This window comes from Mesocricetus auratus, unplaced genomic scaffold (genome assembly GCF_017639785.1).
Source record: "Mesocricetus auratus isolate SY011 unplaced genomic scaffold, BCM_Maur_2.0 Super-Scaffold_100014, whole genome shotgun sequence".
NCBI classification, from domain to species: domain Eukaryota; kingdom Metazoa; phylum Chordata; class Mammalia; order Rodentia; family Cricetidae; genus Mesocricetus; species Mesocricetus auratus.
In genome coordinates, this window is record NW_024429197.1 from 34,257,511 (window position 1) to 34,282,646 (window position 25,136).

At 44.6% G+C, this 25,136-nt stretch overlaps 1 protein-coding gene across 2 annotated transcripts in view; it reads right to left on the reverse strand.

Annotated features, from left to right (window-relative positions):
- C8b (complement C8 beta chain) overlaps positions 1 to 24,847 on the reverse strand; it is a 39,999-nt gene extending 15,152 nt beyond the window's left edge. The window contains exons 1-7 of one of the 2 annotated variants that reach the window (XM_021228415.2): positions 24,686 to 24,847; positions 18,116 to 18,272; positions 10,079 to 10,217; positions 7,713 to 7,854; positions 6,143 to 6,275; positions 4,157 to 4,354; positions 490 to 730 (exon numbers count right to left, since the gene is read on the reverse strand). In XM_021228415.2, coding sequence (XP_021084074.1) covers positions 490 to 730; positions 4,157 to 4,354; positions 6,143 to 6,275; positions 7,713 to 7,854; positions 10,079 to 10,217; positions 18,116 to 18,272; positions 24,686 to 24,765 — 1,090 coding nt within the window. In that variant the 5' untranslated portion in view covers positions 24,766 to 24,847. Of the gene's footprint in view, positions 1 to 489; positions 731 to 4,156; positions 4,355 to 6,142; positions 6,276 to 7,712; positions 7,855 to 10,078; positions 10,218 to 18,115; positions 18,273 to 24,376; positions 24,468 to 24,685 lie in introns of both variants that reach the window. The other variant, XM_013114965.3, reaches the window with a different exon arrangement.
- Positions 24,848 to 25,136: the final 289 nt, after the last annotated feature.

Genomic DNA, 25,136 nt, shown 5'->3' on the forward strand with positions numbered 1-25,136 from the left:
CACAAACCCACACATACATGTGCTCACACATGCAAAAAATCCACGCTGTACATACACATATACATAAACGCATGACAAATGAAAAGGAAATTTGGAGGTAGATCTGAAAAAACTTATAGAGAAAAGCTTTTGGCTTGTGCCTCTGGCTGGATGGTGGAATTATTTCTGAGATGTGAAAACTACAGAAGAAAACAGGTACATTGACCCAGTGATCCAGGTTAAATACAGAACTCAGCATTTGAGCTTGGATCTGATTGGATGCAGTAGCTACGGAACAAAAGGTCACCAAAAGAGAGAGCTGCACTGGGATGACGGACATGGCCATGCCAAAGAGAGAAGCATAAAGACCAAGACCCCTCTGGAGGTACAGCTAGGTCTGGGGCAGAACATGGGGACATGGTTCAAGGCTCTCCCCCCCAAACATTTATGTAAGACTATCACTATCCCTCCTGTGTTGGCAAGAATAGGTGTGTCCCTTGGGCAGTGCACCTCCTTGCTCCATGATGTCTTTGTTCATGATAAGTGTGTACTCGTAAATGCCCCCAAGCACGGCCTCGGTGATAAAGTGAGTCCCAAAGTCACGAAGGAGATCTCGGTACTCCCCGTAGCTGTACTCTAGGGGCAGGCTCTTCACCCTCTGGAGGAATTCATAATGGAGCATGAGGTTTCTTGACTTCAGCTTGTAGTGGGCCACTTCAAGGACAGAGCGTGCGTGCAGAAACTTGCTTTTCTAGATGAAATACCAGCACAGGAAAGACAGACATTTACAGTTAGCGATCGTGCATGGAAAGATGAACTTTGCACATACCACCCGCTGCTCTTGCCTGGGGTCATCATGCTTGTGATTCCTTTAGGATAGCTGAGGGAAGACAGTCCCTTTGAGAAATTTCAATTCTCATAAATATTCCAGCATTCCTTTTGGCTTGGATGAGCGCTGATCTCATCTCATTACGGGAGCAAATGAAGATAGTGAAGGAGAATCAGAAACCTGCACTAAAGAGTGAATATGGCCACTTGTGGCCACTAAGATGAGGGTAGAATTTGCTAAGCCTCAAACATTGGCCTGTGCCATTTGAGAACAAAAACCTAACATAGTACTTGGGAAGGTGACTGTGGCAGGTGTCAGTAAACCATGGCCTGTAGGACATATCTACTGCCTGTTTTGCAAACACTATCATTCTCATTCATTTACATATTGTCTACAGTGTCTGTCACCCTGCAGTGGAAAAGTGTAGGTGCAACAGAGACCTTTGTGTATTATGTAAAGCCTCAATTTCTTGCTCTGGTCCTCCCAGGAAAAGTCTGGCATCCTCTGGAGGTATGGCACAGACTGAAGGCTGATGCTGCCAGATGAGATCTCAGTGCCACCACATGTGAGGTGACTGGCCCTTGTATGGAGGTATATCTACGTCCTTTAATGGGGGAAAGCAGGGATGGTGGAAATGGGGGGGTACTCTATTCCAACCCATTCCACCAAGCTCTAAAGAGCATTCAGCCTTGCATGCACTGTCACTAAAACCCCCAGCTCGGTCTGACCTGGTTTGCAGTCACCCCATTCTAGTCCTGACAATTGGTTCAGAACTCCTTTTCTCCCACTGTAACAGCCTAAGCAGTCACTGGGCACTTGGCTCACATCTTCCCAAATGTCCTAGGCTCTGTCTCCTCTCTGCAGCTTTATGAAAGTTGTCAGAGTCAAAATGGAGTTGACTGTGTCAGCTCCAACTAAAGGTAAGTAAAAAATACATCAGGCCTGGAAGCTATGAAGGAAGGGTGCTCTTTCAGGATTGTCTAATAATAGGAGCTGCCATGGAAGACAGTCAAAGAAACCATCCACAAAAATACACGACTTCAAGGGCCTTCGACCAGTTACTGCCCAACTTCAGAATGGTGTTAGTAACCCTTGGCCAAGGTTTTTTGTTTGCAATTCTCCTCATTTTTGCCTTTAAAAACTTTCCTTGCTTTAATACCCTTGAGAACACACATAGCTTACAATGGCATGCTCACTCCCATTGTGATACTCTGTGGTTCCCAAATACATGAAGGTATTCTCTGACAGTATTTTCTGATTGTTATTTCAGTTGACATATTGTTATAAAACTTCCTCTCTGCTCTCCCTTCTCTTGCTAATATACTTTCAGTTCTATAGTTAGAGTCAAGCTCCTGAACCTCTGATAACTGTATGATAATACTCCTCTGGGCAACAAAACAAAATAAAACAAAACAAAACCAAACATGGGTGCATTAGCTCACTATTGCCTTCAGACATAATCAACTCTCTTACTTTGGCTACATAGCCGTCACATTCCATCCACCAGTGCTCTGACTGCTATCAGCCACCCTGACAATGTTACTTTCCATGTCTGTCCATTTTTCATCAGCCACACTGTGTATCAGTATTAATCCAACTCTGTACTGATCCCCAAACTTGCGTGAAGTAACCATGTAGATATCGTTCCTGCTGCTTCTAAGTTCTTCCCTTTCTTCTGGACGTGAGTTTACTTGTCTTTCAATTCTCTGTTTGGCTCTTGCCTATTTTATACCATCCCTGGAAGTCCCAGGTACCCTCTCCTTTTCTAAGCTTGCAGAACACACCACTCATATTTCCTTTATAACTACCATTGTGCTATATTGCAGCTGATATACATGATTGAGTGATTTATTGTTTACAAGCTTACATCTCCCACTAGACTGAGAATATGAAGGCAAGAACAATTTGTTATATATTTTATAAAGAGCTCCAAGAGGTAAGTTTGAAGGTGCCTAACAAAAAAAAAGTAACAAATCAAAGAGACAGAAATGCTAATCGCTTTGATTTGGTCATTATACCTTGCATCCATGGGCCAAATTATCACACTGTAACCCATAAAGATAACTGCTTTTGAGATAATACATCTAACTGAACAAAAAGAGCCTTGTGAAATTTGTCTTGGGACCCAAGGCCCATGTTTGGTTATATACATACTAGCATTGCCAAACTGGCTATTTGAATAAGGGAGGTGAGTTAAGGATGGGGGAGGAGGAGAAGGCAGGACATGGTGTTACAGCTTTCCTCATAAAAAAGTCAGTTCCTGTGCTCCATTCCTACAGCTCTGCAGTGAGTGCCTACTATGTGCCATTCTGTCTAGAGATGAAGGAAACAGATCTGTCCCCCAAAGGCCCCTGGCCTATAAGATGGAGGACAGTTACAGACTAATTAATGCTGACCACCTGTTTCCTGCTGCTGACTATATTTGTAGTGGGGCATTTTGGAGACTCTCATGGTTTCTTTTGTTTTCATATAAATCACTGTATACTTCAGGTCTTGATCTCTTTTCTTTAATATCTCCTTAAACTAATTACCTGTTATATCACTCCTGAGTACAAATTCTCAGTAACTAGTAAAAAAATATGTACCTTTTTTACTCCAGAATTCAAAGTCTCAAATCTGCCTACCACTTGTTTCTTTAACACATTAACTCAATCTCTTCCCTTACCTATAGATGCTATTCTGGCTTTGACTTACATTGTAGTCACCAAGGAATAGACAATGATTAGATTAGTAATTCAGAATATCTCTGGGGGAAGGTAGGAGTCAAGTGACTGTGTATCAGAGGAACACAAGACAAAGGGAAATGATAAGAGGTAGAAATAAAGTAGGAGAAAGACTGGGTGAGGGCAAGGATACCCCACCAGACATCTAGGAAGTCACAGAAGAGTGGGGTCACTTTCCAGACAGTTATGTCAAACAAAAGTCAAATTATAGTGGGGGCAAATCTGCACATTAAACTATTTGAAAACCAAAGGAAAAAGCTTACAAAAAGAAAATGACATTACTAGGCTTGATGTTTCCTAAAAGTAAGTCAATGTGAGATTAACATGCTATCTATGAGTGGATTTTCAGGACAACAGAAACCTTGTTGGCTTGAACCAGGGATAATGTGGAATTCAGACACATCTGTGAGCATAAAATAACATGTACACATTTAAAAGCAATACACTGATATGTTTCAAGAGAAAGTGAGAACTTTAAATTGGGTAGGAAGGGGCGTGGGGGAGCACCTGGGAGGAGTTGGGGAAAGGGAATGAATATGATTAAAATACATTTATGAACTTCTCAAAGGGGAAATGAAAACATTACTTAATAGTAAGCAAATGAAAGCCTCAGAAAGGTACTTACAGTGTGCGAGAATCGTTTGAGTCTGCTGATGTAATGTCTGCCTTTGTTGCTGTCTTCTTTAAATCCAAACTCAAACTTGCTAATTATTTTAAAACCAAACTTGAAACTAGACTTGCTGGTTTCTTTCTCTGTCACATTGCTTTCAAAATCTGAATATGATTCATATTCTGTAAGTGCAAATTGATAGTTGCCTTGGGTCTATATGGAGAAAAGAAAACATGCTTTTTAATAGGCTTTGGTTGGAATTGTCATCAGGCATTCACTGTGTTCTAGTGACTAGCCACTAGTTCTAGCTGTGCTAGCGACTCTGAAAACAAAACTGTCAGGAACAGCTTGCATCCCTACCTCAGTACCCCTGCACCAGCCAGAGAGACCAACATATTCAATACTACAGTTCATACTCAACTTGGAGTTTGACTGGGGTTTCAATCGGCAGGCATGCAGGGTGTGGAGGTGTCCAGGGCTGTGGATTGGTGCATGACACAAAGTGGGAGGGTCTCAGTAAGTTCCTGGTTGCCAGTGTAGATTTGCCAGAAGGCATGAGAGTGAGAGAAATGGGCAGGTATTGTAAAAGAACTTTCTGGACTATGGATGGAGGCTTTTGAGTCTTTTGTTTTCAACTGTGGCTTACTACAAGTGTGTGCCAAGAGAGGAAGGAGTGGGGTGGTCATTCTGGGATAGCATGCCAGTTAGGCTGGAATGCGCACATCTAAATGTGGAGTCACAAGCCAAGCAGGTGCCATGAGGAGTGTGGTTCACTAATGATGTGGGACTGAGGCAGCAGCAGGGGAGTGAAGGAGATCGATTTGTCTGCGAACACTCAAGAGAGCTCATTGTTCTTACACAGGGGACCTGCCAGAGGCAGCACCTGACGGACCTGGAGTGACCAGTTATTTCCACCTCCATTCTCATGGGCGTCTGGATACCCGTCATTTCTATAAAAGCCCACAGCATGGGAAGGGAACAGTAATGATGCAGGCATGGCCTAAATGGGGTCTTCTGGAACACTGGCACTGTAAAATGGAGATAACAGTAGTCCCTTTCCTTAGTCCTGTCCTGAGGACTGGGCTCACACAGGAGCCCGTGAGAGCCTTCACCCAATGCTTGCTAAGGTGAGTAGAAGCTGAACGCTCCACATGATGTCTGGGTGTGGATCTGGCTCCTGCAAATGTGTCCTTGGAAAGCAGAGTTTGAGAGAATGGACTAGACAATTTGATGGAAGGACTGTTTAGTCCTCGGCTGTTTCTTCCTTTGGATGGCCAGTATGTGTTACAAAAAGGAGCAGAAAAGAGGATGAGGAGAAAGGAAGTTGCCCAACCTTTAGAACTATGCATTTTTGGTCAGGGAAACCACTACCTAGATGAATTCCTCAGTCAACCCTCTAACTTCACAGATGAGAGACTTGAAGGCAGAGTGGAACAGGAGCTTAGCCTAAAGTAAAACATCTTCCCATTAGATGGCAAGGGTTCTGGTAGTGTATCTACATGGTGTATTCCATACTCTGTGATTCGTGTGATTGGTGTGATTGGCATGATTGGTGTGTCTGGGCATGGTAATGATGGGAAGAAGTTTTAGCATGAGTTGAGGACTCTCTGTGACTCCTGTGACTTTCTGTGGCTGTCCACTCAGCCACATAATCTCACTGACCATATCACTTCAGGGAGGAAGCTTATAACTTTTAGTATAAAGATAGGACAATAGAGGCACTGAGCATTTAGTACTGTGTAGCAAGCACAAAATCCCAAGCTCTGCCTTTAGCATAGCTATTGATACTACCACACTAACATTACTGCTATTACAGCTCCCGTAGCTATTGCTGTACATAGCATACTGTGATCACAAGTGTTAGGGTGCACACACGTGATACCAGAAGATATTGGGGCTCCATGAGAAAGGGGTACATAAAAGCTTCACAGTCAGCAGGCTTCAGAGTGCTCAGTCAGTGAGTCCCTCGCTGCTAGCAGCAGCTACCTGGCTGTTCCTTACCTGTGGAGTGTAGCCTTCCACGTTGTATGGCTTCCTAAACTTGGTGTTCAGGATGTAGTGGGGGGAGCATCCACCACCATAATACCGGTGATCAAGAACTGGGCCCTCAAGTGTGTTTGTGAACAGGTTTATCCTGGAAGGCACAGATAGGATGGAAAGCTTAGGATTCGGGGTTGTGTCACCTCTGTTGGAAGCTAGCAGATCCCAATGAATGAAACTTAAACTTCCTGGTCGACAAGCAAGACCCTGGGATTCTGGTTCATACCAACTCAACACCCTCTTTTTTAAAATTGTGTTATTTTATTTTATGTGTTTTGGCTGTATAAATGTCTGTGCACCATGTGCATGCCTGGTGTGGTGTGTAGAGGTCAGAAGAGGGTACCAAATTCCCTCAGACAGTTATGAGCCACATTGTGGGTGCTGGGATTTGATCCCAGGTCCTTTGCAAGAGCAGCCAGAGTCCTTAACTGCTGAGTCATTTCTCTAGTCTCACCAGCTTAGTATTTTCATCTCAGACCTCTCCCAACACATCTGTACAATCCCGTCTCTAGACCTTTTATCTGCCAGGGTGCTCTGCTCCTTCCAGGGGAAGCATCCCTGCTATCAGTTTGGTTGGACTCTGATACTGTCACCTTGAATGCTTCTCTGTTTCTTTCTAGCTTTGTGACCCCTGGAGCTCACTTAACTTTTGAGGATCTCAGCCCTGAGAGGAGCTCCCATCTCAGTGAAAAGTCTCTCTCTCTAATGATGACCTTTAAGGGTCAAGATAAGCTGTCTAGGGAGCAGACAAATTCTATTTACCCTCACTGCCTTTCTTTCCAGTGGAATCATTTATAGCGATTCTTAAGATCATGCAGAACAACATGCTCTCACTCTTGCATTTGCAGGCTTAGATGCTGTGGGGCATAGCAAGTAAATAGGATGGATGCTGGACCTGTTTGACTCTTTCTGGCCTTGCTCCTTTGACCTTACAGAACACTGGACCAATGCTTATATCCCCCCCAGAAGTGGAGAGATGCATGGACAACAGACCTATCTTGGAAACCCAATGCTTCACAAAGTGCTCAGAAATCCATTCTTTTCAGCATAGTGGAGAGTGTGAACTAGGGATAGAACCAGATAAAACCCATGACTTAAGCTGTCTATAGGATTCAAGAGCTGTGCTTAGAATTCCTCTGATACAGCAAATTGTGAGAGTTAAGAACAAGGCTCACAGCCGGGAGTTGGTGGCGCACGCCTTTAATCCCAACACTTGGGAGGCAGAGGCAGGCGGATCTCTGTGAGTTCGAGGCCAGGCTGGACTGACAGCCTCCAAAACAGAGAAACCCTGTCTCGTAAAACCAAAAAAAAAAAAAAAAAAAGAACAAGGCTCACCCCAGCATAGTCTTAGTGTTCCTATGCCAACCTTCCTGTGACCTACATGTGTCTATTCATGGTATGTGCTTCCGGACAACATAGAACTGATCCTAAAAAAGATATCTACTTACACCACAGCCTTTCTATTCCATCCTTCAGAATTCCATTTAAGATGGGGCCTTCTCATCCACCCAGCATGACTGCAGCAACTCACCCGCTGGCCAGATTGCCAATCGCCCAGTACTGTTCCATTCCATGTTGACATTTTTTATAAATCCTCCTACAGTTTGCTTCATCTGATTGGTCTCCACAGTCATTGTCTCCATTGCAGAGGAGTCTGCGATTCACACATCTCCCTGGGATGGAGAGAGAGGACCACACACTCACATGATGGTGATAAGAGGAAAAGCATTGCATGTGGCCAGCCCTTTAGTGACTATTCTGATCAGTCTTCCTGCATCAAGCTTGTCTGAAAATGATACTAACAGTTCATCCCCTTGTTGTCCCCCAAGGAGCTCAGTGCCACAGTTGTGAAAGCACTGAGGAGAGATTATCTGAAACTACCTGTGAAGGAGAACTCAGTGTGCCTAAGAAGCAGGGAATAGGTGGACAGCCAGGTTGGTAAGTCTGGAAGTACCCTTCCTCCTGCCACCAAGGCTAGGAAGAGGTGGTGGGTGGTTTCTCTGAATGGCACCAGCTAAGCTATCTTGCATCTGTGATCCAACCTCATCTGTAAAGCAGAGAAGTCATCACAGCTCTCTCGCCATGACACAGTTGTGAGTGACTAAAATAGAATTCACCATAGAAAACATTCCAAAAGCCAATCATAGCTAGAGTTAGTGCTTGGAAGAGCCAGGCACACGTTAAAGATCTGAAGCACAATTCGGACTTTAACCTGCCTAATGGGAATTCTTTCCCTAACACACACTGCCTTCAGCACCACCATCTTTCCTTCCCCTATGACTTTGTCTCATGGACTTCACTTTCTTTCATATGTGGACATTTCTGGGGAGACCAAGCCCACAAGACAGCTGGCTCTGCTTCCTTAGACATACTGGGTCATTTTTAACCAATGTCCTTCGGTTATAAAAGGCAGAAAAATAAGTCTGGTCTTCAAATGTTTCTTACAAGGCATTTAAAGTAAAGCCCACATGAATAGCCATGATGGCTCTAGGCAAAACCATGGAACACTGGCCATAGTGAGTCCTTGGGTACACTGTAAAAAAAAAGGCTCTCAGGTTTACTGGATGGAATTTTGCATTTGCAGTAAGTCCTAGAAATCGCTCTGGTAATCCTGTCTTTTGGAGGCTCTAGACTACAATCCACATGGGTATCATGAATAGAACTTCCTCCAGACACTTTAGGGCATCATATCTCTGTTTATGCGAGAGACTTGAAGAAATGGGGACACATAGATATACTAGGATCAGATTAGTGAATAAGTTGAGAAAACCAGTGTTTCTGCAGTAGAGAAGCATTCATTCATGTGCTGTTTCCTTCCTTCCTTCTGTCCATCTTCCCATGTGGGTTCCATATTCACTTTCCTTCTTGGTGAAGAACAACATTTTTCACTGACTCCATCACACATTTGGACTTATGATAGACTCACTGATGCAGACATACAAATGACCAGGCCCATGCTTCCAAAGCCTCTCGTTGCTGAGTGACGGTGATCACTCTCTCATCTGTTTCAGCTTTGGACGTATTTTACTCCACCCAAGGGCTCTGAGATCAGTAGCAGAGCTAATATGTGACAGAGATCTTTTACCTCCATCATAATACATGATGCTTATGACCAACTTGTATTAACATCACCCTGTGGTAGTTTGAATAGGAATGACCCCCCTCCCCTTAGGCCCATGTGCTGCAATAATTGGTCTCTAATTGGTGGAACTATTTGGGAAAGATTAAGAGGTGTGGCCTTGTTGGAGGACATATGTCACTAGCAGTGGGCTTCGAAGTTTCCAATGACTCTTGACATTTTGAGTGAGCTCTCTCTGGCTACAGCTTTCAGATCAAGATGTGAGCTCTCAGCTGTTTCTGCTGCCATGCCTCTGTTCTACTATCATGGCCTCTAACTGTAAGCCCAATTAAATTCTTCCTTCTATAAGCTACCTTGGTCATGGTATCTTAGCAATAGAAAATAACTAACGTAACACTTAATTACTATTATGGCAATCAAAATCCAAAGAGGTTAAATAAGATCGTGTAGATCATACAGTCAGATTTAGTCTGACGTAGGACCTCTGACTCCAGCACATGTAACTTCTAAAGTCAGTGAATATAGCCAAGCTTCCAGATTCTCACCTGAAGATCCTCTATGCACCTGCTCAATGGTTTTTTGAAAGTAACCTCTCTGAGCCTCAATTTCTTGGGATGAAAAATAGGGATAGTAATGCTACTACCTTATCATAGGCATGCTTTCTTGGATGATATACAGAAAAGGAGGTTTGAGGCTTATAGTAAGGGATTTCTCTGTCCTGCAATCCTGATCATGAACCCTATATGTCTGTCCCTCCTCCATCACACACTACTCTTTGCTTTTCAATCTTCTCTTCCAATTCCCAGACTCCTTCATACCTGTCTGTGCACACACAAAGCCTTCACATTGCACTTTTCTGCATGGTCGACTGGTAACACAGTCTTCAACTTCCTTGTCAGAGTAGTCACACAATTCCCCATGGAACTGGGAAGGCCGGAGCAAGTAAGCATGTCTGTACTGTAGCAGACAGAAACAAAGTGAGCCAATGATGGGACCTCAGCGACCTCAGGAGCTAAGGACATTGTGTAGAAAGAGACACCAACCAAGCTGTGGATGCAGGGAAGGCACACAGTTGGCTAATTGCTACTTGCCCAATTAGTGTGCTTCCTTCACCACTTTCACTGAGGGTCTAGGCAAGGCTGGCAATTAATTGTTTTCCCAATTGCACTGCATGCTCCCAGAATTTGGGTTCTTGTCTTGAATCTCTGTCTCTGCAGTGGTCTGCCAAGATTTATTCAGTGTGAAAAAGGCCTGGGCTTTGGAATAACAAACCAGTAAAGGGGCTCATACAGTCAGTTCAACAATAAACTACCTCTCAGTTTAATTATTCCAATGCGCGATTCATGTATTGTCACATATTGCTGAAGGCACTAGTGTGATATAAATGAAGAAGTATGTGCTCTGAAACTCCAAGTACTTCCTAGTTAGGTGAGTATCTTTGTCTTTGGAGTCCAAATGTACTCATTTGTAAACTGGGGAATTGAATTACCTAAATGCACAATTTAGAATTTAAATGTTATAATTACATATTTGTTAACATTAGTTATATATTATGAATTACACATTAATTCCTATCATATATCACTGTATATCATCTCAAGCTCATGTTTTTCTGGCAAAAGGTGAGTACCCAATTTATTGTCATTATTTTTCTTTTTCATTACCCACTATTTTAAGAATCAATATTGTCATCTGTCTCTTCTTGTTCATTTATCCTGAGAATATTGATTAATTTATCTCATGTTTAAAAGGGTAGGTATTTTTGCTGGCTTGCCTGTTGGTTGGACTTTAATCATCACCAAGTCTTCTGACCTGCCTTGAAAAGGAGAGGGTCACCACTGGTGGCAGAGGGCACCAGCAGTCACAACACAAACACAGCAGATGCAAGACTGGGCAAGTGCAGTGCGCTCTGTAATCCCATGGTGAAACCCCCATTGCAAAGGGGAGAGACAGCGGCTGGGTTTTAGTAAGCACATCAGGGCTGAGACCTGAAGTTAAGGAGGAATGCCAGGTAGACACAGAGGGTAGGGAAAGGATGGCCCAGAACAACCTGGGTAGAGGAAGGTTTCTGGTCAACCTGACAGACTAAAGGATGCATCTTCTTATTCCAGAAACCAGAGATAAATGCATCATGGATGGAGAGGAGTACAAGAGGGAAACTGAGGGGAGCTGGAGAGAGTCAGAGCAGGGCAGACAAGCAGGGATGCCAGGCTGGGTGAGGGGGGAAGGAAAGAAGTGATCACATCTGGGTGGTTTTGGTACACAACATGCAGCAAATAAGTGGAGTACCCCTCTTCAGAGTGACAGGAGGCATAAATCTGTACTGATCCTTAGATCTGTACTGTGGATCTGGAAACAAAAGAGACTCTAGACAGCCATTCACCTGTGCCCCCTTGTCCTTGGGGACATGGACCTTAAATAAGACATTGAGGAACAAACAAAAATAAACTAAGAAACTATCATCAAATGAAATACAGAAGGAATATACAGTATATGACAATATATACATACAATGTCCATACAATATATGACAACCCACAGCAAAGGTCATACTAAATGGTGAAAAGGAAGGCAGATAAATCGAAAGCAGGGAGGTAAAAGGGTTCTGTTCCCCAGTAGCACGACCTTGTATGTAAAATCTCTAAAGTTTCTACCAAAACACTGCTGCCATTGATAAGTACAGTAAAGTTGGAGGATATAAAATTATTCTACAAAATCCAGTGGTATTTTATATGCTTCAAACAAACAGGCTAAAAAAAGGGCATTGAAATCATTCCATTTACAACATCCTCAAAATTAGTAAGACAGGTAGAAATAAATTTAATGCAGAAAGTAAAAGATTATCATAATGCAAATTTAGAAGACAGGAGACATATTATTTTCATGAATCAGAAGAAATAATGTTAAGATGTCCACACTACCCAAGGTAATCTGAGATTTGATGCAATCCCATCAAACAGGAATTACCTTGTTTACAGAGCTAGTGGAGGGGGGGGGAATCACAAGACTCATTTAGAAGCACAAAACCACCAGAAAACAATCCTGGGCAAAAAGAACAAGGCAAGGATATCACAGCCCAAGACTGAAGACACACTACAAAGTTAGGGTGATAACAAGTGTGGGGCAGACATATAAGCATGTACAAGGCCGATGGCCCAGAGAGAAACGCAGAGGTGATTCCACATACTTACAGCCAGCTGTGTTTTCCAAGGCAACAAAAACACATACTCTAGAGGGACCATCTCTAAAAATAAGTGGTGCTGGAAACTGGGGATCACTCAGTAGGTCATGTGCTTCCCGGCAACCATGAGACCTGAGCTCAATCCCCAAAGCCCACTTTTAAGAAGCCAAGTGTGGTAGTATGTGCTTGGTGTGCCAGGGGGACAGGGAGAGGTGGAGGGATCTGCTTAACCCCGGGACTTCCTGGTAGGAAGTCTACCCTGCTTGGTGATTTCAGGCAAGTAGGAGACCCAGTCAAAAAAGGGAGATGGAGCCTGATGAATGACCTCCTCGTGTGCCCATGCGTACACACACACACACACACACACACACACACACACACACACACACACACACGGGAGGGGGAAGAGAAAGGGAGTGAGAGGGAAAGGGAGAGAGAGAACACAAATCAACGAACACTGAACATATATCTGTAGAAGACTGAAGCTAGACAGCCCCATTTATAAAAAATCCAACTTGCCAGGTGGCTCATGCCTTTAATCCCAGCACTTGGGAGCAGAGGAAAGTAAATCAGAATTGGAAGCCAGTTCCACTATAGAACTACAGAGTAAGTTCCAGGATAGCCAGGTCTACACGCAGACACCCTGTTTTGAAAAACAAGCAGAAACACCAAGGAAACAAACAAAAACATCAAAATCAAACCAAAAACAAAAGAAAACTTAAAGTGGGTCAAAGACCTAATGTAAGATCCCAAACTATGCAACTACTGGATGAAACCATAGGGGAAACCTTGGTACCTAAGTAGAGAGCAAACAAGATCTTAGATAGTATAGGTAACAAAAGCAAAGCTAGACAAATGGGGTTAGATCATACTAGGAAGCGTTTCACAGCTGAGGAAATGATCAACAATGTCAAGAGACAAACTGAAGAATGAGGAAAATATCTGCAAGCTTCATCTGTCAAGAAGCTAGTACCCAGGATATATAAGGAATTCAAAGGACAGAAAAATTTCTAGTAATCTGGGTTTTAAATGGGTAAATGTTCTAATATCCCTACAAATATGGTCAAATGATAATATAAAAATAGCAGAAATGATGAGAAGTGAAAGGTCTTACACACTGTCAATAGAAGTGTAAGTTAACATAACCATCACTGTTGTAATTTAAGAAAAGCAGCCTGGGAGAGAAAGATGTCATTCAACAGGGTTCAAACAGAGGCTTTTTTTTTTAACTAGGGAAAGGGATCATAAAAAGGGGAAAGGGAAGGGAGGGGAGACTGACCTCTGGAGACAGAAGCAGCAGGAGAGGAGGGAACAGACAGAGAAAGAAAGAGAGATAAGGATAGGAGGTGGGCAGGGCCCTTTTAAAAAGGAGCATAGTGAATACGCACAGGTGGTGCTGTTAGTGGCTGCAGCTGAGGGCGTATCCTGTCAGAACCCCAAGGACAGGCCAATACAGATGCCTGAATACTAACATTGCTTCCTTTTTATTTATTAAAAAAAGGTGAGGAGTTAGAAAGGGGTAGCAGGTAAGGTAGGATGAGTACTCTGTGTTCTCAAGATTACTTCTTGCTAACCTGGGGGATATTGCTCATTTTTGAGAGACCTGGGATTGCTGGGGTGCTGGCCACATCCTTGAGTACCTGGCTGTTTCACTTCACTGCCCAGGCTCTTCTGAGCCATTAGGTGCCTCCTGGACCTGGCAAAATGCCATCCTTGTTGGATCCAAATCGACTGGCTAGGGCTTAAAGTACCTGATCCTTTCCCATTGCCACAGCATCACGTGGACATGTGTGGTAGCCTTGAACCTCTGGACGTGTATGGTAGCCTTGAACTTCTGGACATGTGTGGTAGCCTTGAACCTCTGGACATGTGTGGTAGCCTTGAACCTCTGGACATGTGTGGTAGCCTTGAACCTCCAGCTCTATGGCCAACAGCTGGTAGAATTGCAACACTAGCTGGTTGGGAATGGTCAGTGGGTCTCCAAAAAAAAAAAAAACAATGGGAATAGGGAGGTATAGGTGGTGACACAGCTCCCAAGAGTGAAGCAGAGAAGGAAGACACAAGGATCTGCAATTCCTAGCATCCCAGGAATCCAGAGAAATTTGATTTTGGCCCCCCAGTGAGTGGGGGCCAAGGAGTCTGAGCCAGAGAGAGACACGGTCACCTGGTACCAGGACTTTAGGAAAAGCCAGAAGATGTGGAAAGGACTCTGCTGGGGAAAGGAAGCCTCACATCCAGGGGAATGGTCAGAAGTGGAAAACCCCACTAGAGACCCAATTGTTGGTACTGCATGGAAGGCAAAGCCATCAGTGAACGAGACAGCAGATTTGTTGCAGGCGTAAGGGAGCAGATCTACTGAAGGTGGAGCAGGTGGGCAGGGTCCCAGCATGAAGAGATCACAAAGTGTTGGGAAGCTAAGTTTTGATAGGCTTATTCCTCATGAGTGAGGCGAACAGGATCCAGTGGCTTTTATCCAGTGAGAAAGGCACACGCTGCTTCGGTGATTCATCAATCAAGGGGCCGGGGGCGAGGGACCAGAAGGCCCCAGACTGGCACAGCCCCGTGGGTTGCCACATAAAAGGTGTGGGCCAAGGGCTCAGAGTCTGGGAGACCGGTGTTTGCTTGATACCAGGATTTATCGAGGCCAATGGCGAGAAACCACGCTAGAGAGACGAGATGAGTTCTCACTCGTGGGAATAGCCCAAGGTAGGCAAGGTGGAGTAGCTCACCAGTCATGATGATTTTGGACGGAAGGACTCAGCAATCTGGAGAAGCGAAGCTGTCTTATGTTAACCAGGTTCCAGAGTCCCGGCTTGCCTCAAACCACCTGTGTGCAGGAGGAGACACCAGGAGAGCCTTCCTGGTCAGGGAACCAAAGCTGTAATTTAAGAAAAGCAGTGTGCAAGAGAAAGATACCATGTGACAGGGTTCACGCAGAGGAATTTTTTTTTATTAGGAGAAGGGATCAGAAAAGTGGGAAAAGTGCCAGGTGTTTGGGGCTCATGCCTTTTATCCTAGCACTCAGGAGGCAGAGGCAGGTGGATCTCTGTGAGCTTGAGGCCAGCCTGGGCTACAGAGGGAGAGCCAGGATAGGCTCCAAAGCTACGCAGAGAAACTCTGTCTTGAAAAACCAAAACAACAGCAACAACAAAAATAAAAACAAAACAAAACAACAACAACAAAAACCGGGAAAAGTGAAGGGGAGAGACCAGCCTCTGGAGACAGGAGCAGCAGGAGAGAGGAGAAAGGAAAGAGGGGGAGACAGAGAAAAGAGAGGAAGGGAGAGAGGTAGAGAGGAGGATGGGAGGTGGGCAGGGTTGTTTTAAAAGGGAACTAGTGAATATGCACAGGTGGTGCTCTCAGTGGTTGCAGCTGAGTGCATGTGCTGTCAGAACCCCAAGGACAGGCCAGTACAGAGGCCTGAATACTAACATTCATGGATTATGGAAAACAGTACTGAATGCTCTCCAAAGGATGGAGGAGGTGGGGAAGAGTGATAGTGAGGAGGGTGAAGACAAAGAAGAAGATCTTTTTAAATTTAAAAACCCTGAAAATAGATTTACCATATGAGACAACAGTCTAAATACTGAGTATATATCCAAAGGTAATGGTGACATTTTATCAAAGATAGATCAGAACCCTCATGTTTATTACAACAAGATTCACCATAGCAAAAATAGGAAATCAATAAAGATGTTCATCAAGAGAAGAGTGGATTAAAATGTTATAATTGATAATGAAATATGAGTCATCTGTAAAAGGATGTTCTTGTCATTTGTAGCAACATAAATGAAATCTGAGGACATCATGTTAAGGGCAATAAGCTAGGCAGAGAAAGTCAATCACAGGTTCTCACTCATTTGTAGAAGCAAAAGTAGTTCGTCACAAAGTAGACAAGAGACTAGAGGTTGCTAGGGGCTAGAAAGGAAGGAGGGGCAGAGAAGGGGGGCTATGGATTATCAAAACACTGTGTATGGGGGTTCTAATGTTCTATAATACAGAAGATAAGCACACAATAATTTTATAGTTCAAGTAACTAAGAGCATTAACATCGAAGTTTCTCTACATGTCAGCAGAAGATAACAATTATGTTTGAATGTTTTGGTCATTACCCAGTGCATATCGACATCAAATTATAAAGCTATACTCCACAAATAAACACAAATACCCTGTCAATTAAAGGATAAAAATAAAGCCACACATATACAAGGAGACTCTCAGAAGCTTACCCCCAGGCTCCTAAGGCAAAGTAGGTTTGGGGGGTTGGAAAGAATGGAGGAAACGTACCTCCAGGTCTGGGTTGAATGGTTTCACTGAGCCCCAGCCATGGAGCTTGCAGACAGGGCTGATGCCAGGTGAGGAAGTCTACAGTGAGTCACAGTGAGCAGCTCCAGCTAGCAGGCTCATGCTCAGATCTGGCTTATGGTGCAGATGAAGCAATTATCCAGATAATTGGATCAATGTTGATAACTTCAGCAAGAAAACCTACTCTGGGAACAGAATGATAGTGCTTGGCTCTCCCCATTGATCCAATTAACTGTGCAATTGCCTTGTGCTGACTTCCTCAGCCTCTTCAGAGTCTTTGCTATGATAGGTCTGGGCTACCAAGGAGCCAAGGGAAGGGCAATCTCTCTCTCTCTCTCTCTCTCTCTCTCTCTCTCTCTCTCTCTCTCTCTCTCTCTCTCTCTCTCTCTCTCTCCCTCCCTCCCTCCCTCTCTCTTTCTCTCTCTTTTCTGGCACATCTTCTTTGTTGAGAGCTGGGGTCCTGGGTCAGCTCTCCCATCACAAGGGACATGAATGATGGGCACCATGGAGACAAGCTCTACTCGTGGAAAAATCAGGAAAGACCCCACGGCCTGAGCTTAGGCTTATCGGCTACTAGAGGGCTCCAAGAAGACACTTACCTCCTCTAAGACAGCACTTACCTGTCTAACAGAATATGTGATAGCCACCTTATTTTCCTTGCAAAGATGTCAGAAAGCAGAATGAGCTCAAATATAAGAGCCCTGGGAAGCCCCGGTTACATGCATGCACACTTACAAGTTTTCTGTTTATGGCAGTAAATGATAAAACCAGTATGATATATGCTAGGATATAGTGTGGGGGGGCTGGGGAAGCATGTAAAAGTTGCTTTATCTAAGTGGAGCTGGGGGTGGTGAGCAGTCAGGTAAGGCTTTATGAAAGGGGTCTCCTGAAGCAGGGAATCTAGTTCTGAGTCAGGTTAGAAGGTGAAGGCTGTGGGAAAGGTCGTTGCTGGCTGAGAAAACAACATGAATTGAGGTACAGAGGGAAGATTCCAAGGGCTGATACAGCATAGAGATGAGGTCCGGTTAGGTGACACAGAAGTCTGGCTTTAGTCCTTAGGGATCATTTGGGGAAAGACTGGTCAGTGGTAGCTTCCCTGGCTATACCATGAAGGGTGGGTAGAAAGAGCAGGTCGGAGGCAGGATGCTGCAAAGACAATCATGTGAAAAACACGGTGATATCAAAGGGAGCATCTGCTTGCTGTTTGAAAGCATAGAGAGAGTCATTTCAACAGCTTTCAGCTTAAAGGATAGTCTATGGCCAGGCACCACTGTCAGCACCTCTGCAAGAATTGTTGAAGATTAGTCTCTTTCTTTACCTCCCACCCCTGCCTAGATGTTTAGTGCTCACTCAAGACCTGGGTTCTTACCCTTTTCTTCTGACAGGGGTCACACACGGTCCAAGAGGACCAGCTGGACAGCTCACAGTCAACAGGCACTGGGGTGATATCCACATTCCGTACTTGTCTGCTCTTAGCAAGGTTCTGGTTGGCTGCATTTGTGTCAAAGAAATCTGGCTTCTCCCCTCTAAAATTTATCATAAGAGAAGAGTCACATATCCTAAAGGAATTATATTATTCCCTGTCACCCATCAATCACCCATCTCATAAATGTAGACCAGATCACGTGTGCAAGGAAGGTAGTTTATCATTTTAGTGCTTGTTAATTCATTTAACAAATATGTATTGAGTCCCCAGGAAGTGCCTAACATTAGGACTATGGTGGTAAAGAGCACTGAACACCAGTTAGAAGACAATATCTTAGTCGCGTGTGCAATCTGATTTCTGGTCTCTGTGAGCTTCATGTCTCCCCTCCATACAGTGGCTGAAGTGTCTTCCCTTACACAGCTGTTTCTGGATTATCAATTATAGTCACTAGGTGAGCACTTAAACTCTATGGGCTATGGATACATAGGTAATCCAGTCACAGAATGTACTCCCTATCTCTGGGCCTCCTTTTTATCCTCTGAAGATTGAGGGGGGTCTGCACTATATAATGCCTTTTCATATTAAATATCCATAAAACATTTGCCAAGAATAATTGATACTGAAGACATCAGGCTTCTGCGGATGTGACACAGGGTCTACTCAACAGAGAAACATGTCTTACATCTTAGCAATTTTTAATTGCACACAGGCCCCATGGCCAGAGATGGGCTTGAAGTTGTGTAGAGGTTAGGTATGAGTCAGTTGAGTCTGGAGGCTGGGGAGAAGTCCCCATGCATGATGTGAACCTGAACTACAGTAGGGCCAGGGTAGGGGAAGGGTGAGTAAGTTCTCAAGTGGCAGTGTTAGAAAGTGGTTGGCAAATGGATGGGCTGGAAGGGTATAAAAGGAAAGAAGGAGTTTAGGTTGATGTTGGAATCCTACTTGAATGCCTAGGTAGTAGGGACATAGGAGGACACAGATGTAGGGCAAAATGGTAGGGGCAGGTTAAGCCCCAGAAGCCCATGGAATAGCCACATATACTCACTCAGGGCACAGTTCTTATCTGGGACTGAACTCAGCAAGAGAGGTCTGTGCTGAAACAGATGTGATCATGAGAAGGTGAGGCGGGGAAGTGACTGGTCTCTTTTGAGAGAAGCAGGCCAAGTATATAAGTTACTGTTCTATCATCGTGATAAAACACCATGGCCGAGGCAACCTACAGATGGGTTTATTTGACTTACATCTCAGGAGGACTGAGAGTCCATTATGGTGGAGAAGCATGATAGCAGGCAGCAGACATGGCGTCTGGATTGAAAGCTGAGGGCCTGAACTACAAGCAGGAAGCAGAAAAAGCTAACCAAAACTGGCATGAAGTTTTAAAAAATCAAAACTAGGTCAGAGAGATGTACTCCATCAATACCATACTCCTTGAGTCTACCCAAACATCACCACCAAGTGGGAACCAAATATTCAAACATCTGTGCTATGGGAGACATTCTCATTCAAACTACCACAACATGAAATGTGCTTAGGGCGTATGGGGGGGGGAGCCAGCATCAGGTTGAGCCTGTGTACCTGTGGAGGTGTGTGAAGCGTGGAAATGGGGCAGGGGGTAGAGGAGTCAAACCTTCAAAGCAGACTTGCAAAATGAGAACTGAAATAGGTCTAAGATGTAAGGCAGGCTACCAGTTGAGTCTCTGGCACACAGCTGGACCACATGAATGAATTAACATATTGTTTCATCTGTAGGAGCCTCAGTTTCCCTACCTAGAGCATGGAAAATGTACTATAATTCATTTTTTATCTCTTCCCATAAGTATGTATAACAGTGTAAGAATCCTTGTAACTTATACTTCTTAAGCTAAGGAGGTACAAAGAAGAGAGGAATGAAGACTTATTGAGGGCCTAGGATGTTAGACCTAACCATTGTACTAGATGTTTTCTGATGCTTTCATCCCATCCCACAGATGTTCTGGAAGGTAGCTATGGCCAGCGGTCACCTGGACAGATGCTGAAATGGCTCAGAGTGACACAACATGTCTGCTGCAGTGAACCTGGGGTATAGTTGTCCTGGGATCTAAGCCTAGGTCTGTCTGATGCTGAGTGTGCTCTATGCCCCTGCCCCATGGCATCTGGAAGCAGATCCAACCTGCATCCATTCCAGTCACCTCCCATCACTATCTCTGTAAGTGTTTGCAAGGCCGGTTTCATCCCTGTCTCTAAGATTAAGTCATTAGGGAGAGCATCACAAAGCTTCCACTGTCAAACACACAGGATGTCACTCCAAACAAGGTCATTAACGACACATTCTCACTTGGCAAAAGTCCTAAAAGGAGGATAATATTAACTACAGTGAGCTCCATCCCCATGGCTACCCTAGAGACAGGCAAAAATCAATTGCCTAGTAAAGTTGGATCTTTAACAAAAGGTCAAAGACTCTACTGGAAACCACAGGTGGGTACTTGAAAGTGGTTACTGAGGCAGGATGCTGCACACCAGCAGGGGCCCTCTGATGGGCTCCTATCTACTAATTTGCTCGGGTTTGACAAAACAATACTGTCTGTGATTTGGCTTCTCCCGAGTATGTATTTGACAGCTCTGCAGGGTTCCTTCTTCCTATTTCAACCACAGAGCAGTTACACTGTTTCTCCCAAGTATCACCCCAATTTGGGGCCACAGTGGAGACCAAGTAGATAAGTAACTTGCACAGTCGTTATTAAGAGTCATAATTATTTTCCTCTCCAAGGTTTGAGAGCCTGTTCATGGGCGAGATGATGGCTTACAGAGGCAACTTGCAAGAAGTGGTTATAACCATCAAATCTCTCATTTTTACACCCAATTTCCATTATGGAGGTGGCAATATAATGAAATAATCAGCAGAATAAATAGTATCTTTGTAAATTACATTGGGTAAGTGTGGTTCATTAGAGCTACAAAATGCAAATCTAAAAGAAAGGCTAGTGTCAAGTCACATCTTGAATTTGAGAATGGCACAGAGCCGCACAAATGACAGGTTCAACTGAGGCCTCTGCATTTGGCTGTGTGCACCTTCCACCCTGAGGAATCTCTATGGAAACAAACCCACTGGCTTGGCTTCTGCTGAGATGCCTCCATGTGGGGAGAGTAGATAAGAAAGAGTAATAGAGTGTGTACATGCGGTCAAAGTATATTACGAGCATGTATGGAAGTGCCATAACGGAAGCCCGACATGCAATTAACAGACACAAATGCAAAGCCCAACTCGTCTGTAACATAAATCTGCCCTGAGAAGTACTGCAAATTAACAATCACTCGGGGGCCCCACACCGACATTGACCCCTGCCAGTCTTTTGCCACACTCGCATGGTCTCTAACTAAAAGGCATCTCCGGGGATTGGGCATCTGAGTATTACAACAGCCCCAGCCAGTCCTGTGTCTTTACCATCCTCTTGAGAGGCCACAACGGTCACGGACATGCTGTGTGTCATTCCAGAGTCTTGCGAATGGTTTTGCACATACATGCAGTGTGCCGCTTTCCCTTCCTGTGCCTCGCCTTGATCTCGTGCCTTGTTCTGCACCATTGTTCGGACCTGGGTGCTTCTATCCATCCACATCAGCCAGATCCACATGGATTCCTAAAGGGACCTGGTTTGCTTCTTTCATCTGGATGTTATCTCCTAGAACATCCCTGGCATGGCATTGAGTCCTCTAAGGTACATTCATATCCTAACACTTAGCAATTTCAAAAAAAAAAATGTAGTATAAGCAGCACTTTATACTTCACCGGAAATACACCTCTTCTGAGGAAGTGCCGGCAAGGTTGTGTCTTTCTTGGGGCTGGCAGCCTTAGAACACATTGCTGCGGGTCCAGGTCTCCTACTTTCTTTCTCTGATCAAAATAAAGATGGATCCGTCAAGCACGGCGGGATTAGGTCAGCAGTAAATTTCCAGTCCTCAGCTTACATGGATGGGGCACATCAATATATTTTGGCTTTCTGTGGAAATGCCCTGACACAACAACTTTCTTGTCACACACAATTTGTTCGGCAGCTGCAGCCCTGTACAAACAGCATCTCCCCCTTTGCTGGGGGTGGGTGGTAGTTCCTGGGGGAAAGGTTTCCCATTTCTCTCTGTCATTTGCTGTTGCAAGCATGGAATTTAAAGCAGTGTCTCAAAGTAGCCAATGTGTCTCCCAGGGAAACATCCTGAGTGTCCATCAGGTCACGTGGATTTGTGGGGGTGGGTGGGTGGGTGTTAAGGAGAGGCAGAAAACAGAAAGGATGCTTGAATTCTGAACACACCCCCAAGTGGGCTGAATAGCCTTGAGAGCCACGCAGTCTTCAAGCCTCAGTTTCCTTCTCTCTAAAACTGTGAGTGACAAGACTGTGAGGGTGACAGCAATGCCTGGAACAGAGTGGCAATCAATAATGATCAACAGGCCATATGACAATGTGACCTGAGCAAATGGAATGACAAACCTTATGATCTTAAGGAGGTTGCAACACTTTCTGTTCCTACACAGAATACTTTTGTTTTGCAGTTTGTGTCTGATACTCAGCAGTATGCTGTGCTCAGGACTGGCATGTAGGAATCATGGGTAGAGAGCAGAATATTCAACCAGGAGTCAGGGAAGGGCTGGAGGCTCAGTGAGTGTGAGCCATTCTCTTCTCCCCTGGGAATCAGTTTGTCCTTCCACAGAGTGGGAACAAGAGGCCACTCCACCCCTGCCTCAGATGGCAGAGCTATGAGTTTAATAGCTTGCTCTTCTTACCTGGTGGAACTCCAGCCCCTACCTAAGAGAGAATTTGCCAATAAATGCATCCCATGATGCCACTTCTTCACTTCAACCCTTCTATACCTGAAGGATACGGTTCGCATCCCCTAGCTACTGATTCCTGCCTCTCCTCACAGGTCCCACCTCTACTCAATGAGACTGAAATGTACCTGGAGCCCTGGGACAAGCCAGGCTCTCTCACACCGCCATGCCTTTGCCTATGCTGTTACCTATGCCTGGAGGGGAATCAGTCACTCCCACTCTCACCCTTGATTGATGTTTGTCCTGGCACCATCTCGCTCACACACTGCCATGCTCACACACTGCCATGCTCACACACTGCCATGCTCACACACTGCCATGCTCATACACTGCCATGCTCACACACTGCCATGCTCCCTGAGAATACGAGTCTGGGGTCTTGCTCATCTCTGGATACTCTGTCATCAACAAGCAGCTGTGTGCAGGGACATGCTGCCCCTAGGAGGGTTGTATGAGCCCTCTCCTCCAGCACAGCTCACTGGGCACTGCAAGCTTCTCCGTGCCCACAAGTAAATGCATGGAAAGCCTTGGCAGCACAGTTGGTCTCACCACCTAGTTGAAGGTCACGCTAATTCTAAGGGTGAGTGCTGGAGAGTCCGGTGGATGATGACTCACAGTCCCTGGGAAGACGCTCACAGGCTGATTAGCATTGTGCAGACCTCAGAACAGAAGGCACATGGAAAACATGGTGCTGCTCACACTGTTGAGAGGTTGCTATCAGGGAGCACCTGGAGAGTAAAGAAAGACCTTCCCCTCCCTCCTCCCATAGCAGTGATCATGAGCACGTCCAAATCTCATGCTGGGAACTGCTCAGGCACGAGGAGGGGCTTCAGATTGCCAAGGTTCTGACACATCTTTCTCTGGAACCCAAAGCACGAGTCCCAACCAAGATTATTTTCCTTAGCTCTTTCACATCCTATGAATGGAAACTTGGATGAACTAAATCTGTTATTTAGCTCCTGGAAACAAACATCTGTGAGAGAGGAAAAGAAGAAAGGAGAGGAAGAAAGGGTTTGAGAGACCTACTCACTCTAGACATGCTAGGCTACTGGGAGGGTTGAACAAGACAGTGTCATTCATTAAGATCATTCATGTGAACTGATTTGTTTTTCATATATAATAGATCTTTTACATAAGGAACCAGACCAAAACTTCATTCAGAATATAGATCATGTATCCTGTTCTTCTCAGCATGACAAATTCATGTAAACATGACAGTTCTTTAACAGGCACTTTTGTTGAAGCTGGCCACTTGGGTCCACAATAATTCAGAGGGAGTTGTTGATTTTATTTTATCAGAAACATGCAAATTCCTTCGAGAGATGTTCCTCTGCCCACAGGTGTGTGGCAGAGCTAGTCAGCATTCGGTGGTTTTATGCATTAAGGAATAATTTGTCCCCGTAACTTACCTGGAACCAGAGAAATGGAGACATCCCAGGGCAACACAGAGAAGACATGACTTTGCCAGTGCCCTCCAAGCCTGGAATCCTGTCTTCATGTCTGTGTGACAGGAACTCCAGTGAGGTTCCCAAATGCCAGAAAAGCCTACTCACTATGGCTACTTTCAGTTCTATTCCCACAGAGCAAACAGCTCAGCAAAGCAAACAGAAGCCAGTGCCTGGGACCTCAGTTGACCTTGTACAGCAAGATGTACTCACTTATGACACTCTAAGCCAAAGGCAGTAAGGAAAACTATAACTCCATGCAAGTTACCTTACCTGAGTACCACAGGTAGCCACTGCCGAAGGTCCCCAAAATGGTGAGGGCTAGGTAAGTTAATATAGGGAATGTAGTGCATGCTAGTTACCCAGACACACTCAGTTTTCAACAAATGCAGTGCAGGTTCTATCTGAAGTCAAGTGGTTCTGAGTCTGAGGTTTGTAGCAGCTCTGAGCAGGGCTCCAGAGCTCAGCTACCAGAGTTTGCATTCTTTCTATATGATTTTCACCTGAGTTCAAATTCTTTATGATTCTCAGCTGTGTTTCCAAAAAACACATACCCTCCTTAAAAAACAGATAACAACAGTGCCCGCCTCCCAGTAATGTGCTGAAAGGGTCAGTCAGTGGAAGGGTGAAAGGAGACACATTATAAACATGTATGAAAATGTCACAATGAAACCCATTATTATGCTGATTATTAGATACTAATAAAACATGAGTAAATCTAAAT